We start from the raw sequence: 18322 nt of genomic DNA on the forward strand, positions 1-18322 counted from the left end.
GTGGTTAAGCTCCTTGACAAAGATGTGGGCGTCGTACCCGCTCAAATTATGGAAGAGGATGGGGACGTGCTTCGGAAGCTGGAAATCCAGATTGCACTGGTTGTGCGCTGCGCCGCGATATTTCCCGGTGAGATGGTCGTGGTCCCGGACCTTATCCTCTCCCAATTCGTCTCCGCAAATGTAGCAGTGCGTGCTTTCTGCGAAGCTCACCTTATCGTCGTCAGTCAGCTCCATGGGCTTATTCTCCTTGTATAGCTTGGCGATGGCCTGCACTTCTTCCTCCACGCACTGCACGAATTTCTTTGCCGCATCCTCCCCGCAGTAGACGACCGGATCCTTGTAGTCTCCGTGAGCATATTTCACGTGATAGCAGAAGCCTGAAGGTCGCTGAAGCTGGTAGGCATTCGTGTAGGAGTGGGATGGATCCGGCTGGCAGGTGTCGAGCTTCTCTGTGAAGCACTCGAAATCCGCGTAGATCGCGAAGGGGACTCTCATCATCTTTTTGATACTATGGAAGGCTATGGTGGTCCCCTCTTCCGGCATCTCGATCCTGACTGCATCTTTCTTGCTGCAATATTCCATATGCTCGTCCAAGATATTCTGCCTGGAGAAGTGGGAAAGGCATCTGCGACAGAAGAAAAGCTCATGACCGTGCTCAGAGATTTGAGAGCTCAAGAGTCGTGAGAGGCTCTTGATCCAGCAGTAATGCTGCTTACCTTCGCGAGTCAAGAAGAGGAGATCTACGTGGGTGGGGCCCGTATTCTTAGATATCCTGAGGGGGTAAATCTGAAGATCCTCTTCCTCATCCTCACCCTTCTTTACGCCGTTGAAGCCATAGACGTTGACGTTGATTGTGTGATTCTGCCTCTCAAATTTATCGATCGCCCTGAGCGAGACTGGGAAGTCGATGCCTTCGAATTTTAGCTCTTCTTCCCATTTCTTGTACTGCGATACGCGGTTGGTGGATTTCTGGTCGACTTCCTCATGGTGAAGGGCTGCCAGCACTGCCCACTGGAGGCAGCGATCATCCTCATTTTTCACATTGACGATCGCCTTCTTTTTCACGAGAGCCGATGGGGTTGATATGAAGGAGCCCCCCTTGAGTGGCTTGAATTGGTTGAGGTGGATTTCTAGCTTCTCGACGCTGCTGAAAGTCCACCCGCTCCCTTCCCTCATGTACTTTGCCATATTTTCCTTGACCTTCTCCATCATGAAGGCAATCTCCAATTCGAGGTCGTCAGATTCCGTGATCATTGTCGTGCGTGATCTGAAGGTAGGGGTGATGTAGGTATTTTCTCCGGTCGCGAGGTTGGTCTTCACCAGCTCTGCTAGAAGCACTAAGTGCACCTTCAATCCCTTCTTTTGAACGAGTGCATTCGAGATGGCGCTGGTGATGGTGCTCCGACTTACCTTCAGAAAAGTGGTCATATCGTGCGGCTTCGCGGGTTCGATGACGACCGTGCCAAATACGCCATTCAGAGCTTCCCGCCTATCGATGACCTTGATCTCATCCTCGACTGGAGCGTTTTTGATGTCCTCTTCCACCAGCTGGATCAGATCGTCTCTCTTGAGCTGAGAGTACTTGGTGAGGCCACGATTCTTTGCTAGCGCTTTGAGCTGCTTCTTGCTGAAGACTTCCTGGCGGGCAAATTTATGGGTGGTTTTCTCCTCGATGAGCTTCACCAAGGCCTCCTTGTTCTTCCTACTGACCCCCCTCAGACCCTCATCCTTAGCTATTTGACGGAGGGTCTTCATGGTCTCTTTTACCACCATCTTACCCTCGACTGGGATGGTCTCCTCCTCCTCCTGCTGGCGTGGTTGCTTGCTATGTCTCCAGCAGAGACCATCCTTCCCGGGCTTGCTCTTGCAGAACTGACCCTTCTTCCTCTTGAGCGGAACATTGCAAGTGGTCTTCTGCTCCCCTAGTTGATGATGCTCAAATCGCGACTTGGTGGATTGTGAACCGCATTTTTGACACTGCTCGGTATGCTCATCCATCTGCACTATGTTTGGAGCATTGCAGCACTGCTGCTGCCTTTGGGGGGTTGGGGTGTTATCCTCCAAATCTTCTTCATTCTCCAGAAAGAAATCCATCATATTTCTTTCGGATGTCATATCTTTATTTATTTTAATCTGTGACATCCTTCCCTTTAAGGTATCCTTATCCCCACTATCCTCTGGAGCGACTTTTCTACCATCGAATACATATGACATTCTTGTATTTACCCTATGCTCAATAGGGATGCCGTCCGTTTGCATTTGGCCGTCGGGGCTGGGGGTCCTATGCAGGATTTCCCCTTGAAAATGCGATTGCGGCAGAATCGGCCTTTTCATACTACTGACAGATTAAGACTGCCAGACAGTCACTAAACTATGAAAATGAAGTCAGGGACAACGGACATATGATATGCCAGACAGAAACTTCAAAACATAAGGTATCTGGTTATAAGATATGAAGTATCCAAGGCTATCAAGTACCTTCTAAAATATAAAGCTATAAGCAAAGGGCTGACTCTGCTGGTGGTTGATTAGCATCCCAATGTCTCTACTTCTATGACATTTGTTGCAGGTGAGAAAAAACATCTCTTATTAATCTATATGAATCGTTCATATAAAAAAAAATATCTCAACAGGTTTTCCGTTATTAATTTGGGGTTGTACAGCGTGAGGACTGGCTGACAGCTTCAACTGTTTCTGTGCATTACCCAATGCTTTTCAAATTTTAAGATGTTGTTACTGATGACTTAAAGTAGGTCAATTTTCACACTGACGATTTTCACTTCTGCTGTTTAGGAGTTATGGTTCTTGATTTTTTGGAAAATGGCACTCTGTCATTTAGTGCAATAACTTTACAACAGTCCAACCAATGCTTTTCAAATTTTAACATACTGGTACTGTGAGATGATAAAATGGAGGTAGAGTTTGATATCGATTATTTTCTCTTGCTGTTCAGGAGTGTACGGGTCAATGACTGATTGAAAAATGTTGTCCTTTCCATGCAGGAACTTGAGAACTTTTCAACCAATGATTTTCAAATTTAATTATATTGTTACATCAGATGGCAAAATGGAAGTCAAGATCCATATTGACATTTTCACCTTTTCCATTCCAGAGTTATGGGCCTTGATTCATCTTTTGGTCATATATATACGTCACAAAACGCGAGAAGTTTGAAAGTGGTACCCTGGAATGCTTTTGGGCTCCTGAGTGATCACAAATTTTCTGTAGATATACATAAAGTGGTATAATGAATCTATTTATTTATCTATCCAACGGAACTATAAACAACTAACATACAAGTTGGAGGTCAAGTTAGCCATAAAACTAGGTTTAATCCACCATTTTCTTCCGAAAATGCCTGTACCAAATCAGGAATATGACAGTTGTTTTTCACTGGTTCCTTTGGTTGATAACGTTTGATTTTGTCTGTTTTTATGGATGTCCCCTTTTTTTTTAATTTACCTTGGAGTTTGGTATTTTTGTTATTCTTTTTTATCTTAGTCATTAGCATACATCAATTTCAATTCACACTACCTGCTTTTTTATCAACGAGTTCAACAATTGTTTCTTCACAATATTAAAACCCAGTTTGCTGTCAAATTGAATGCTTATTTTATGTTTGGACATAATTACCAGCATAATAATATGTAAAGTAGATCAAAGGTACAGGTAAATTATTTAAACTATCACTTCTCTATCAAACATCTAACATAACTAACATACATATAAGTTCAGAGTTGTTCATTGAGTCATGTAACAAGTGTCTGCTATAAAATGTAAGTTGAAGGCCCTATAGTAGTTTACATCCTGTGGTATCTGGTGGAGAGTTGTCTCATTGGCAATCATACCGGATCTCCTTGGTATCTGGTGGATAGTTGTCATTGGCAATCATGCCACATCTTCTTGGTATCTGGTGGATAGTTGTCTCATTAGCAATCATACCACATCTCCTTGGTATCTGGTGGATAGTTGTCTCATTGGCAATCATACCACATCTCCTTGGTATCTGGTGGATAGTTGTCTCATTGGCAATCATACCACATCTCCTTGGTATCTGGTGGATAGCTGTCTCATTGGCAATCATACCATACTCCTTGGTATCTGGTGGATAGTTGTCTCATTGGCAATCATACCACATCTCCTTGGTATCTGGTGGATAGTTGTCTCATTGGCAATCATACCACATCTCCTTGGTATCTGGTGGATAGTTGTCTCATTGGCAATCATACCACATCTCCTTGGTATCTGGTGGATAGCTGTCTCATTGGCAATCATACCACATCTCCTTGGTATCTGGTGGATAGTTGTCTCATTGGCAATCATACCACATCTCCTTGGTATCTGGTGGATAGTTGTCTCATTGGCAATCATACCACATCTCCTTGGTATCTGGTGGATAGTTGTCTCATTGGCAATCATACCACATCTCCTTGGTATCTGGTGGATAGTTGTCTCATTGGCAATCATACCACATCTCCTTGGTATCTGGTGGATAGCTGTCTCATTGGCAATCATACCACATCTCCTTGGTATCTGGTGGATAGTTGTCTCATTGGCAATCATACCACATCTCCTTGGTATCTGGTGGATAGTTGTCTCATTGGCAATCATACCACATCAACTTGTTATCTGGTGGATAGCTGTCTCATTGGCAATCATACCACATCTTCTTGTTATCTGGTGGAGAGTTGTCTCATTGGCAATCATACCACATCTCCTTGTTATCTGGTGGATAGCTGTTTCATTGGCAATCATACCACATCTCCTTGGTCTCTGGTGGATAGTTGTCTCATTGGCAATCATACCACATCTCCTTGGTATCTGGTGGATAGCTGTCTCATTGGCAATCATACCACATCTCCTTGTTATCTGGTGGATAGCTGTCTCATTGGCAATCATACCACATCTCCTTGGTATCTGGTGGATAGTTGTCTCATTGGCAATCATACCACATCTCCTTGGTATCTGGTGGATAGTTGTCTCATTGGCAATCATACCACATCTCCTTGTTATCTGGTGGATAGCTGTCTCATTGGCAATCATACCACATCTTCTTGTTATCTGGTGGAGAGTTGTCTCATTGGCAATCATACCACATCTCCTTGGTATCTGGTGGATAGCTGTCTCATTGGCAATCATACCATACTCCTTGGTATCTGGTGGATAGTTATCTCATTGGCAATCATGCCACATCATTATTTTTATAGTGGCCAAATTTGGTCAATTTGTGGAAGTGTTTTTATTTCTGATGGTTGTGTATGATGAACGCTAAGTGACCATGGTACTTCACTGGTCTTTTAAAGTCAGCTTTAACTGGGATTGTTCTCAAACAAAACAGATCAAGTCAATAAATCTTTTAATTTCTTAAAGGCAAGAAACATTATTTATTTTTGAACTCTTTTTATTCCTTTTCCTATGGCATTTGAACGACGTAGATTATAATGTTTGTACAGATAATCCAATCTTTTTTGTATCATATGAAACTTTGTTGGATATAATTGTTGGAGTTTGTGTCCATCAAACTGTAATCTGCGGATGATGCGCTGCATTTCATTTCCTTTAAAACCACGAATCCATGATGGACCCTTCATTAAATCCACTGGTCGAACATTTCCATCCCCTAATATATCTGAAGAAAAAAAATGTTAAGAATATACTTATATATATGTTTTAATCTATATTCATGCAAGCAGGGTGAAATACCAATGAGTAAATATTACATTTTCAAAGAGAATCAAAGCATCGTCAATGCTGTGATCCAGCCATTTTTTACCTACAGTTAGTTGAACACTTTTTTTTATTATCTCATTTTCAATATTTTTTTTTTATATAAGCTTCTGTAAGACATTTATACAGAGACAACCATCACAACTTTTAGCCCAAAATGTTAACTTGTATTTAAACACTTTAAACAGAGAAAAAACCAAGGGACTGAAAAAAAAAAAGACAACATGAGAATTGCAATGTAGAACATCATCATTTTCATTATTATTTTACTTAAAAATGACCAGTGTTATTGTTCCTTTTTAAATTCACCCCTTTCAGTTCACAAAATTCTCAGAAAAAAATGTACTTCTACTAAAGTACTTCTGATAATCTAAATCACTGACGGAAAGAATGGAAGAGTTGTCTGCATAATTTCAAATCGTGGTGAACAAAAAAAACAACTTGATAAATCACTCTTGCTTTAATTCAGTTGATAAAACAATATAAAAATAAGAAGATGTGGTATGATTGACAATGAGACAACTTCACAAGAGACTATCTCCCTAAACGTACTTGTAAATGGTTGCTTTTGTAATTATTTCTATGTTTAAACATAGGTTTGCAATTTTTCTAACTCATCTTAGGATCATCTATTAATTTTATTTCATTTTCATAATATATTGTATTACTATTTACAAAAAAAATTATTTAATTGCCCAAAGATGGAGAATTTCTCAATATTGATAAATGTTCTTTTGATATTTCAATTTTTAGAAGGGGTTCTGATTTTTGATATCTTCTTTTTTTCAATTAAATAATTTTGACATGATTGAAAATAGAAATCTTCAAAGGAAGGTGTAGTATATTTTTTCATTGAAGTTCGACTTAATAATTTACAACAAGAGGCATTGAAAATGCACTTAATCAACAACAAAAATTAGATACTTGTTTTATTTAAACTGTTGTTCATTTTTCATTGGGGAAAAAAATCCTGTTCTCAAATACATGTACAAATGCCTTACACTGTTAAATAGCAATATAATGGGGAATAAACAAATAAATTTGATTGGATAAAATGCCCAGGTTAGAGTTTGTTATGGTTTCCATCAAGTTTATAATTGTAACTTAAAATTAACCTAAATCATTGACTAATATCAGATGATTATAACACTGATTTTCAAGTAACTTAAAATTAACCTAAATCATTGACTAATATCAGATGATTATAACACTGAATCATTGACTAATATCAGATGATTATAACACTGAATCATTGACTTATATCAGATAATTATAACACTGAATCATTGACTAATATCAGATGATTATAACACTGAATCATTGACTAATATCAGATGATTATAACACTGAGTCATTGACTAATATCAGATGATTATATCACTGAATCATTGACTTATATCAGATAATTATAACACTGAATCATTGACTTATATCAGATAATTATAACACTGAATCATTGACTAATATCAGATGATTATAACACTGAATCATTGACTAATATCAGATGATTATAACACTGAATCATTGACTAATATCAGATGATTATAACACTGAATCATTGACTAATATCAGATGATTATAACACTGAATCATTGACTACTGTAAATTCAGAAATTATTGCGATGTTTTTATTATTGCGAAAAATGCAACAGGGTTATAATCGCAATAATTCAAACTCGCATTTTACAGAATTAAACAGAATTTTTTTTCAATATCGCAAAAATTAAAATTGCATTTTAGTCTAAAATGATAAAATCGCAATAATAAATGCACGCAATTATTTCTGAATTTACAGTAATATCAGATGATTATAACACTGAATCATTGACTAATATCAGATGATTATAACACTGATTTTACAAGTAAAATAGATCTTGCTTGCATTTTTTATACATATTTTGTTTTTTGTCCTTTCTTTGCAAAAAACAATGTATCTTTTTAATCCTTAATAATTCATCTTTGAGACATGATTTACAGAACTATTTTATGTAGTGTAGATCAAAAATGATTATAGGTACACTATTGAGGTCAATTATTGACAATAAATTGTGTATTAAGATATAAATTGATCTGTATAATAAAGTGTCTATTTATTTAAGTAATACATGTACAAGAGATATTAACTGTGGTCAATTAAGATTGGCATTAAAGTGGATGTGATTCCAATTAATACTCCCACCTTCGTTTGTAAATAACGACAGCTGTCTATCATACTGTATTGTATCTCAAGGAAAGAATTGGAATATTAGCATTTCAAAAAAGTGTGGGAATCAACTTCGACATCAATTCACAATGACATCTTGTACCAAATTGTATTCATTAACTTACACAATCAAAAGATACTGATAAAATACTTTCATAATTCTTATCAATTGATTAAATTTCATATATTATTTTTTCACATTAATTCATAAATAGTAATTCATTATAAATTTTGATTTACAAAGGAACTATATGCAAGTGTATATCTAAAACAAAGTAGCTGTTCGACCAATATTTTCTTAAGGGCAATACACTTATCAAAAGTTGGCAGTAGATGATTAAAATGGTGTACAAATAAACTCATCATAGATACTAGGATTGAAATTTGGTACGTCAGACGCACGTTTTGTCTAAAAAAGACATCTGTTTCTGCAAGTCATAAAAACACATAATTAGTTTCATGATATGTCTTCAACTAATTCTGCACCATCTCAAAACCCAGAGTGATCACATAGATCAAGTATGGCTGATTCAAATACCAGTCCAATATATGAGTGTACGTGGATCATTAATTTAAAGCGTGGACTGAACTACAATATTGCGCATCTCTTTAAAAATATTCAGTACACAATTACTTTCTAAATTTTATTTCCATCCCATCTTTTTATTATTATTATTCTTATTATTCATTTTTAGTTTTAATCAGGCCAGCATAATCCTTTTCTCCTCCAACCCCCCTTGGCTTGGAAACAGGCCGGCATAATCATTTTCTCCTCCTACCCCCCCTTGGCTTGGAAACAGGCCGGCATAAATATTTTCTCTTCCTACTCCTCTTGGCTTGGAAACAGGCCAGCATAATCATCTTCTCATCCTACTCCTCTTGGCTTGGAAACAGACCAGCATAATCATTTTCTCCTCCTACCCCCCTTGGCTTGGAAACAGGCGGGCATAATCATTTTCTCTTCCTACCCCCCTTGGCTTGGAAACAGACCAGCATAATCATTTTCTCCTCCTACCCCCCTTGGCTTGGAAACAGGCCAGCATAATAATTTCTCCTCCTACCCCCCTTGGCTTGGAACCAGACCAGCATAATCATTTTCTCCTCCTACCCCCCTTGGCTTGGAAACAGGCCAGCATAATCATTTTCTCCTCCTACCCCTCTTGGCTTGGAAATTTTAAACAGACCAGCATAATCATTTTCTCCTCCTACCCCCCTTTGCTTGGAAACAGGCCATTTGAGTTTAAAAGTGGATTTTTCATTTAAATATTTACCAATGTAATCATTCTGTCCAAATAAAGCATGTTCTTTGTCCCAATAGTCTTTATCCTTCTCTTTTAATGCAAACTTCAATGGTTCGTCCAACTTTGGCAAAGTACCTACAATTAGATCCATATTACATGTATTAAGGAATCATATATTCTTGTAAGTATGTTTTTGACAAGAATACCCCTTAATGCAACTAAATTATAAGTTATTAGAAACAGGGGTAATTCTTGTTCACTTGTTCAGTGTTGAAGTATTATAAAAGATGTGTTAGATTATCTGCCCATCAATAGATAATTGAAAGTATACACAGTATTATTAATTTAAATGTAGTTTTTATTTATTTCTGTACATTACAGTGATTCACTCAGTTACTGTTGTAAACCTATTTTACTTGATTAATCATATCTTAACTGATACATTAGATACATTATTCAAAAGAGCATCTCAAATTTTTTTTTAATTTTTGCAAACACAAAAAAATAATCATAATGGAGGAAATGATTCATTATTTGGATTACTGTGAAAACAGGGAAAATAATAATTTAAAATGAAGGTGTACCGGTACATGTATTTTACATCATTAATGTAATTGACTTAAAATGGCTGAAAATTCTAGAAACTATGCCCTTATCATTCTTTTGTTTAATTATATCATAAGACCAAAGTGAATGTTAAAAACAAGAGTGTAACAATGAAGCATACCTCCTCCAAACAACTTATTATCCCATCCATAACGTCTTGGCCAATGTTCCCTGTATGGTGACTGTGGTTCATACATCTTGTCACCTTCACCTATACAAGCAGCATCCTTCCTATGGACAGACTCCTTATCTTTTTTAAACTTTGATGACATCAATCTTTTTGGGATGAGATTTAAACAAGGAATGGTCTGCTTAGCCTTATACAATGTATACATTTGTGCTTGTGAAGTTTTGTTTAATAACTGTTTTGTAGGTGATTTCATTCCATGACATAAAAGACATATGCTCTGACCTATTATACCCATTTAAAGTGTCTTCTGTTTTTTCCTGAAAAAAAAACAAAATCTATTGTCATGATTGTAGGTACCTTAAAAACAATATGATCAACCCTGGCACATTAAATGATATGCCAACAACAATATATGTGCACCTTAAAAAAGTGAGCAATGAAAAGTAGTTCAAAACATGTCTAGATTTTCTATAAAAACTGTTTATCTTGGATTCTCATCAAATATTTACAATCTTCATCAACTACTGATTGAATTAAATCCACAACCATTTGCAAACAACACAATAGCATACATGTACCATACAACTGGTATATCATCAGACAAAGCCTCAAATGACCTAAGAAAAGATCTTGATAACATAGAAACAAATGAAACCAAATGGAAAAAGTCCTTCCACCATGTCCACGGAAGAAGTGCAATCTACTCACCATCAACCACAAAAACAACATCATTTATTGTAACATCATATAAATTACACAGCTACACTTTTGAACCTGTCAAAAGAGCTAAATACCTATATATAGCTAGGATACACATTCACATTCTACTCAACTGAATAACAGATGCCACAAAGCCTATAGAAAAATCAGCTTGCTAAAACAAAATCTAAACATTGGATCAAATGCAGTAATGATTATTGACTCTCTTTGTCTGAACCTTATCTAAATTTTCCCAGGACTGACAAGACTGATGAATTAAATTTCAACATCTATGTTTAACTGTAAATATTTTAAAGTTAAATGTAGAGTATTGTGTGATTTTATGAGCATCCAGGTTATGGATTAAATGAGGATTTCCTTGATCTAATATTGGAAGTGAAGATTACAATGTACTTACAGATACAGATAAATTAATGTGTACAAAACACTGGTAATACCAATAACAGAATACACCAGTCCAGTATGGGATCCATATGTTAAAACAGAACTAAATTTACCAACTCCAGAAGGGCCAGAGACAGGCAGCATGCATATGATATGTTTTATAAAATAGCTTTATTACCACTCAAGGGTAGGCTAGAGACTCACACACTTAGAATGGAGATCTTTGGAACAAACAAAGATAAAAATATGCTTAACAGTAAAACTTACCATGCTCTATAAAATGGAAAATAATATGGGAATGGGAACTAAGTACAATCATGTTTTGAATATGGTTTCTTAGATGGAAGGAGAATAAAAAATACCACCAAAACAACTGTCGAGAAACATGCAACAAAAGATTTAAAATTCCAGCGACATCCAGTGATAACACCAATTATTTCCTACAAACTGTCCGTTATTAATCACTTTTGGAATCCAGTGTAATTTTCTGATTTGGCTGCCCAATCAATACCAACAGTGATTACGTCAGGGATTTGAACGCTCTCCCTCCTGGTATCGGGTTTGTTCGCCCTAATAACATCTTTGCCCTACTTTTATAAAAAAAAATATTATTAAATATTAATGGTATTAAGACTTTATAAACTTATTCAGGTATTAAAAACATTGTTTTGTTGAATAAACTAGTCAGCTTGGAATGGAATGAGTGAAAACAAAGATATACGAATTGTAAGACATAAAAGGGAAATTTTTTTCATGTATCAATAAAAATAAATACATACAGAACAAAAATATTCTGCAAAATTTTAACAAACTTTAACATACTTTTTTCAAATTATTTACAGGATACAAGACAACAAAATAAAATAATCAAAGCACCAAGGGTGCTATAGGCAGTTAATTAAAAAACCAAAGGCAAACTTGGCAGAAGTTCAGATGAATATTGTGGAAGAATTAGTGGAAATATTTATCTCAGGCATTATTCTCAGCTATTTCTGATGTATCAAATAATGTTTGTACAGAAATGTGTACGCTATCCAATCCTACCACTTTCAAAAGTTATTTCCAATTTACATTTTTAAAGGTTCAGTCTGAGATAATGTACATACACTTTCCCATGTTAGGGGAGAGTTTTGTGCCAGCTTACATGTTTAAGCCGCCACATTCTGCATGTACCTGTTCATAGTGAGAACCCACTAATTTGGTGATTGTTGCTGTATATCATATTTATTTTTCATAATTGTTTTGTACATAAATCAGGATGCTTCAGTTTTATTGTTTTACATTTGTCAATTCATGGTCGTTTATAGCTTACTATGCATTATAGGTTTTGCTAATTGTTGCAGGCTGCATGGAGGAATATTCTTATCAGAATAATAATTTCAATAATGGTGTCCAACAGTGGTGTATATATGGTTTAATTCCACTATGTACTAGAGTTTGAATATGCCATATTAGCAGTTTTAGTTGGATCAGCTGGTGCCACTAGTACTATGCACAATTATCAAATCATACCTGAAACTATCTGAAGTGGTGTAATTTTCTTGTATATTATATTACAATACATGCTTATGTTGTTAAAATGGCCTAGCAATGATGCAACATATGTTCTGGAAGGCTGTACGGTTGCCTATAATTGATTACATCCACTTCATTTGAATTTTTGTGGATGGTTGTCTCATTGGCAATCATTCCACATCTTCTTATTTTTAAAATAATTGTTCATGTCTAATCTATAATAAGCTGTTCACAGAGAGACATGTTTTGCCTATTTGTTATTTTGATAATGCAAATGTTACAATTAAAAAAGGAATACTTTAACATGTACAATATATTCAAAGACAATGAACCATGACTGATGGTATAGGGCTGAACAATCTCCATGGAAATGAGATGTGCCAATGTTTATACAACTGCTTACCAAATACCGTTGACTTTTCATAAGTCGTTCCCTTTAAACAAACCTTAACACAAATTCAATTTCTAAGTCAATGAACCATAATGAGGAGGTATGGATTAAATAATATCCATGGAAATGAACCTTTTAAATACCAATATGTTTGCATACCAAATAGCTTTGACTTAAGATTACTGGTAATATTAAACTGACATCATCATGATAATCACAAACTAATTCATGTAAACTAAGTAAAAGTTTCAAAGTCAATAGATCATGCATATGACTGAGGGGTATGGACCAAATATCCGCTATGGAAATGAGACATACTAATGCTTCTACACCTGCATGCCAATTATTATTGACCTACCACTATTGGTTTCCCTAATACTAACCTAATCAAAAGCTAATAAATGAATTTTCAAAGTAACATAAGGTTCCAAGTAAAAAGAGCATGATTGAGGGGGCGGGCCAAATAATCTCAATGGAAATTAGAAATGACAAAGTTTATACAACTGCACACCAAATAGCATTGACCTAATACTATTGGTTCCCCCTAAAATGACCTAATCACAAACTTATACATATGTAAACTACCGGTATGCAAAGTTTCAAAGTCAATAGACCATGACTAAGGGGGTGGGGCCAAATATTCTCCATGGTAATGAAATGTGCCTATGCTTACACAACTGCTTACCAAATATCATTGACCTACCATAACCTAGACCTTATCACAAAATCACAAACTAATACATTGTTGATGGTGCCAAAACAGCATGCCTATATATATATAGATGTCTCTCTTTTCGACTCTGTCAAGGCAAGACAAAAATTGCAACAAAATTAATACAAATATTTGGCCATCTTTTTTTAATAATTTTATATTCCTCATTTCTTTGATATATTAATGCTGTGTTCACACATAATTCGAATTCTATTCGCATTAACTGATTTGAATTTATAGTTTAATACCCATTCTAAAAGTTTAACATGTTTAATGTCCAAATGTACATGTAAATTCTACTTCAAATTGCAATACGCGTCAAAATCGCTTTATTGTCCAAATGACGTTAACTTTTAATTCAATTTATCAATTAATCTATCATAGTTTAATTTGAATTACAATTTAGAAAGTGTTCACACCAAAGTTTAATCGAATTAACCCAAAAAGGTATTTCTAATGAGATTTGGATAATGCAAATTAGCCAATTTGAATTAGATTTGAATTAAAAAAAGAAGAGTGTGTGAACGCGATTAGCGAACTCGATTCGCATTAGATTTGAATTCAATTCAAAATGAAAAAAAGAATATTGTGTGAACTTGGTTCGCATTCAATTCAAATTAAACTTACGTTTGAACAAGGCATTAAACAAGTGACAAATATGCATTCAGTAAATAATAAAATTGAAAAGAATCCACAATCAAAATACTGCTGCGTAATTATTGTAATAAGTAATTCTCCTTGGTACAATTTAACCTTACTCTTGGATTGTTAAGAATACAAACTAAAATATTTCATGTTTCTGCACAATGCATCAATATCATGAATTCCAACTATCTTTATATAACTTCATGCAAAAAGTTTTGGATTACTAGGCATACTTCTTAGTGCACAATAATAAAAATTGCAAGACCGATAGGCGCACTTAATAATAACTAATATTCATCTGTTGTTACTGCTGGCAAGTTTATAATTATTCCTGTCAGAAAGCTGAACCAAAACTTGTCGGACTAGTCGACGTGATGAGACCTGGCATAAACCATCTTCAACATTGATCATAAATGTAGATATACATGTACATAACATCATAGTAGTCTAGAGTTTCATTGCTGTTATGGAATTATTGTAAATAATCCAGGTGCTACAGAGAATCATGTATTGTACATGTACATGTATGCCTTGCCTCTTCTAGTATTAGCCATTGCCAAAGGTTGGAATCAAGCTGAAACAGAAACAAATACAAATAGGTATAATATTGCTTATTTTGACAAATACAATGTAGCAAAAAAACTTCATGTCTAAAATCTTTATGTATTAGCTTTGTCCATTTTCATTGATGCTGTGATAATTAATGTTTAATTCTCTAGGGTCCCAAGTCAGGAGTCCCTGGCCTTTGTTAGTGTTGTATGATATTTAATTTTAATTTCTTGTGTATATTTCTGATTTTAGTATGAAGTCCATTATCACTGAACTAGTATACATGTTTGTTAAGGGGCCAGCTGAAGCAAGCCTCCGGGTGTGAGAGTTTCTCGCTGCATTGAAGATCCATTGGTAACCTTCGGCTGTTGTCTGCTCTTTGATTGGGTTGTTGTCTCTTTGACACATTCCCTATTTCCATTCTAAATTTTATTTGAAATTATAAGTGAATTAAAATATCTTGATTACGGTTTCACTGTCTTCCATTACTAATATCATAATAAAAAAAAACATTTATTTGAACTTTAAATAACTGTAATAGGAATTAAGAAAAAAACTGTTTGTAACTTCAACTTGTTGACAACGTTAACGTTACCTTCTTTTCGTATCATGCGATTTCTTTTTGCAGTATTTTCATGGAAAAGTCGTTTACCAGCATCAAGTTGCTGAAGGAAACGCATAGAAATGATTCTAGAACACTTCATGAGTGTTTAAATATGAAAAATTCATAAAAAGAAACATCGAAAAAGTTGTATTTTTCAATACAGAAATTGAAAAGTCCTTGTAAATCAAAAACAATTACGGTGTGAGACGCGTCACAAATTCGGACTTAATATTTTACAAAAATATGCGATTTTGGAAGTTAAATAATGCCGTCCTTTAGAAAATAATTTTTAAAGTTTTAATCTCAATATTATTTGAAGCACATTGAGCTAAATCAAAGCACATGTAGCAGTCTGTAACACCAAACAAAGCCTGAACTAAAAACACAAAGGAAACCATCTTGAAATGACCTTGACATCGACCAATCAGATCTCTAGTTTTATTTCATTCAATAACAGTAACAACAACTTGATTTGACAAGCATGAAGCTCATTTACGAGATAAACGGAATAGTGTTAACAAGAAAACAAATGAGCATACATTTAATTAAGATGATTTAAATAATCACAAGCATATCAGACAAAAACGAATAAAATGATTAATAATAATTACCTTTGTATTATCAGAATCCACCAAATTTAGAACGTCCTTGATTTACGTTTTGTCGACGAAGTTAAAATTACCGCCAACTGAGACTTAACACCGTGTCATATTAGTCACAGCCGTTATACAATATTCCTGCGCTTTTTTCCACTAAGCAAATGTAAACGACTTGAAATTAGAGATTTTCGGCGATTAAATATTTCATACAATTGTTCTTCGACATCTTAGTCAAAAGCACAGGGCATAATAATCTACATAAGGATTTCAAGCGAGCACTACTTTCTATGTGCAACTTCAAAACTTTTGGGTGGTTCGACGATTATTTAAGGTTTTTCTGGTCATATTTTTTGTATTCCAGAATAAAAAGTATGAAAAAAATGTTCAATTAGTTATAAATAACATAATAGCCAGTCAGATAATAACAATGGCACATATTTCAGCATTTATTGGGTAGAACACAAATCTAGGGTGCTCGCATAAAGCAGCTTAACTGCTTAAAAATCAAGGCGAACCGACCAAGGCCAAGGGTGAACGGGTATTAGAGCGAACAGACCCAGGGCAAACAGGTACAAGACCTTGTAGGGCGAACGGGGAATGGACCTGGATTCATCCCTCCTGGGTTGTTCATATCATATGTATCAGCAGAGACATATAATATTATATGTCTCTGGTACAAATGTATCAGCAACATCAGTCCAGGCTTTCAAAATCTTGGTGACAAAGCTGAACTTAATTCAAATATTATGGGGAGGGGAGGGGTCCATATGCGCACCAAAGTCAAGGCAGGATAATCAGTGTGTTGATTGTCGCCTATACAAAACAATGTATCTGACAGAAGCAGTCCTGAGTCAAGATGAAGATGGGACACACTGGATCACACTGTAGTCTGTCAAGTACGAATTTTTATCATAATAGCGGTGTATTTTTTTATTTGTTTTTGAGATCTACACTAGTGGAATTTTAATCTGAATTTCATGTTGTCTTCAGATCATAGAAACTTAAAAGAGTACATAATTAATTAAAATGTTACCCAAACCAAACTAACCTTGGATTACTTGCTTACTTCCCTTAGATTTGGTTTGTAAATGATGGAACAGACCGGAAATGTAAAAAATCCGGATTTTAAAAATCATTGAGCGAGCGAGACCGTTGAAAAAAATCATTGTACGATCTCTCATGATTATATCAATTTTGTTTATTATGTAGCTAGTTAAAGTATATAGATGTATGTCATTTTCTAAAAAGAAAAAGGGGGAGGATGCCATAGGGCACGGTCCAATATGCAATATTGCATTGAATAGTTTATTTAGAATGGCAACTTCTACACACCAAAGGGGCTTCGTTCACTGATGTTAATGGCATTATAACGTGATTGATTTACCAATATTTATGTTTGTGGCAAATGTTTCATAAATATTGAATGCAAGTTCAATTTGACAGCAAATGTCTTCAGAGTTCCAACCTTAATAAACTAAAAGTATCCATGTATTGAACTATTATTTATCCACGATTGTACAATTTTGCTATCGATATTCCAAACAACTTTTTAACACACTTATTTTCGATTTAATGATATCAGATGTGCGGTATGGTATTATCTGTTTCTTTAAAGTCATATGAAACTTCAAATTAAAACAAAAATGCCGGCGATATATTTTATATTCTTGAATGGCTATAAGTTTTATTATAAAACAAATGTGCGTGAACTTTATTGTAAAAAATCCTTTATATTATCAAAATCTTCATAAATGTACTGCTATTGAATTATTGTCTTCCTGTACACTAATTCGCGATATTTTTCCGTATGCAGTGACCTTAACTACGAGACCTCTCGTTAGAACTTCCGTCATCGCACAGCACAAGTACAACTTGAGGAAAACCGTGATGAAAGAATGTAAACAAACGTGCACTGGAAGGTTAATAATAATAACTGATTCTTAAAGAACAAATTTAATAAAACAAATCATTTAAAAACTGTTATGGAAAAGTTTAATTGACGAATGGGAACGCATGTAAAATATAAAAAAATATAAAAAAATGATGTAGCATGGCTCTATCAATTCACTTATTGAACTTACTCTGTGTTGATTGTTTATCAATGTCACAATCCGGTAAACATCGACAACAAAAAAAGTTAATTAGCTTGCAATCAACAATCGCTGAATGAAATATTATTTGTCGATAATACGTTATATAGACTCATAATAAATATAAAAAAAACTTGCATACAGGACTTAGTTTAGTATATATTCATGCATTGAATTGGTTCAATAATTTCGATAACATTAAATTT

At 35.0% G+C, this 18322-nt stretch overlaps 1 protein-coding gene across 1 annotated transcript; it reads right to left on the reverse strand.

Moving 5' to 3' along the window:
- Window positions 1-5339: 5339 nt before the first annotated feature.
- On the reverse strand, window positions 5340-17108 carry LOC127735997 (39S ribosomal protein L51, mitochondrial-like). The gene is made up of 4 exons (XM_052246496.1): window positions 17075-17108; window positions 9899-10224; window positions 9202-9306; window positions 5340-5629 (listed from the first exon to the last, which is right to left on the reverse strand). Exons 2-4 carry the CDS (start codon window positions 10200-10202, stop codon window positions 5385-5387), a joined length of 654 nt encoding a protein of 217 aa, XP_052102456.1. The 5' UTR covers window positions 10203-10224; window positions 17075-17108; the 3' UTR covers window positions 5340-5384.
- Between the last annotated feature and the right edge of the window lie 1214 nt (window positions 17109-18322).

This window comes from Mytilus californianus, unplaced genomic scaffold, assembly GCF_021869535.1.
Source record: "Mytilus californianus isolate M0D057914Y unplaced genomic scaffold, xbMytCali1.0.p SCAF_3, whole genome shotgun sequence".
In the NCBI taxonomy this organism is placed as follows: domain Eukaryota; kingdom Metazoa; phylum Mollusca; class Bivalvia; order Mytilida; family Mytilidae; genus Mytilus; species Mytilus californianus.

Excerpts from the sequence above, each read along its gene's own strand:
- LOC127735997 (XM_052246496.1), bottom strand. The coding sequence starts at position 10,202 with ATGGGTATAATAGGTCAGAGCATATGTCTTTTATGTCATGGAATGAAA. Across the intron at positions 9,307-9,898 it reads TAATAAGTTGTTTGGAGGAG|GTACTTTGCCAAAGTTGGAC; the intron begins GTATGCTTCATT and ends ATCTAATTGTAG. Across the intron at positions 5,630-9,201 it reads TGGACAGAATGATTACATTG|ATATATTAGGGGATGGAAAT; the intron begins GTAAATATTTAA and ends TTTTTTCTTCAG.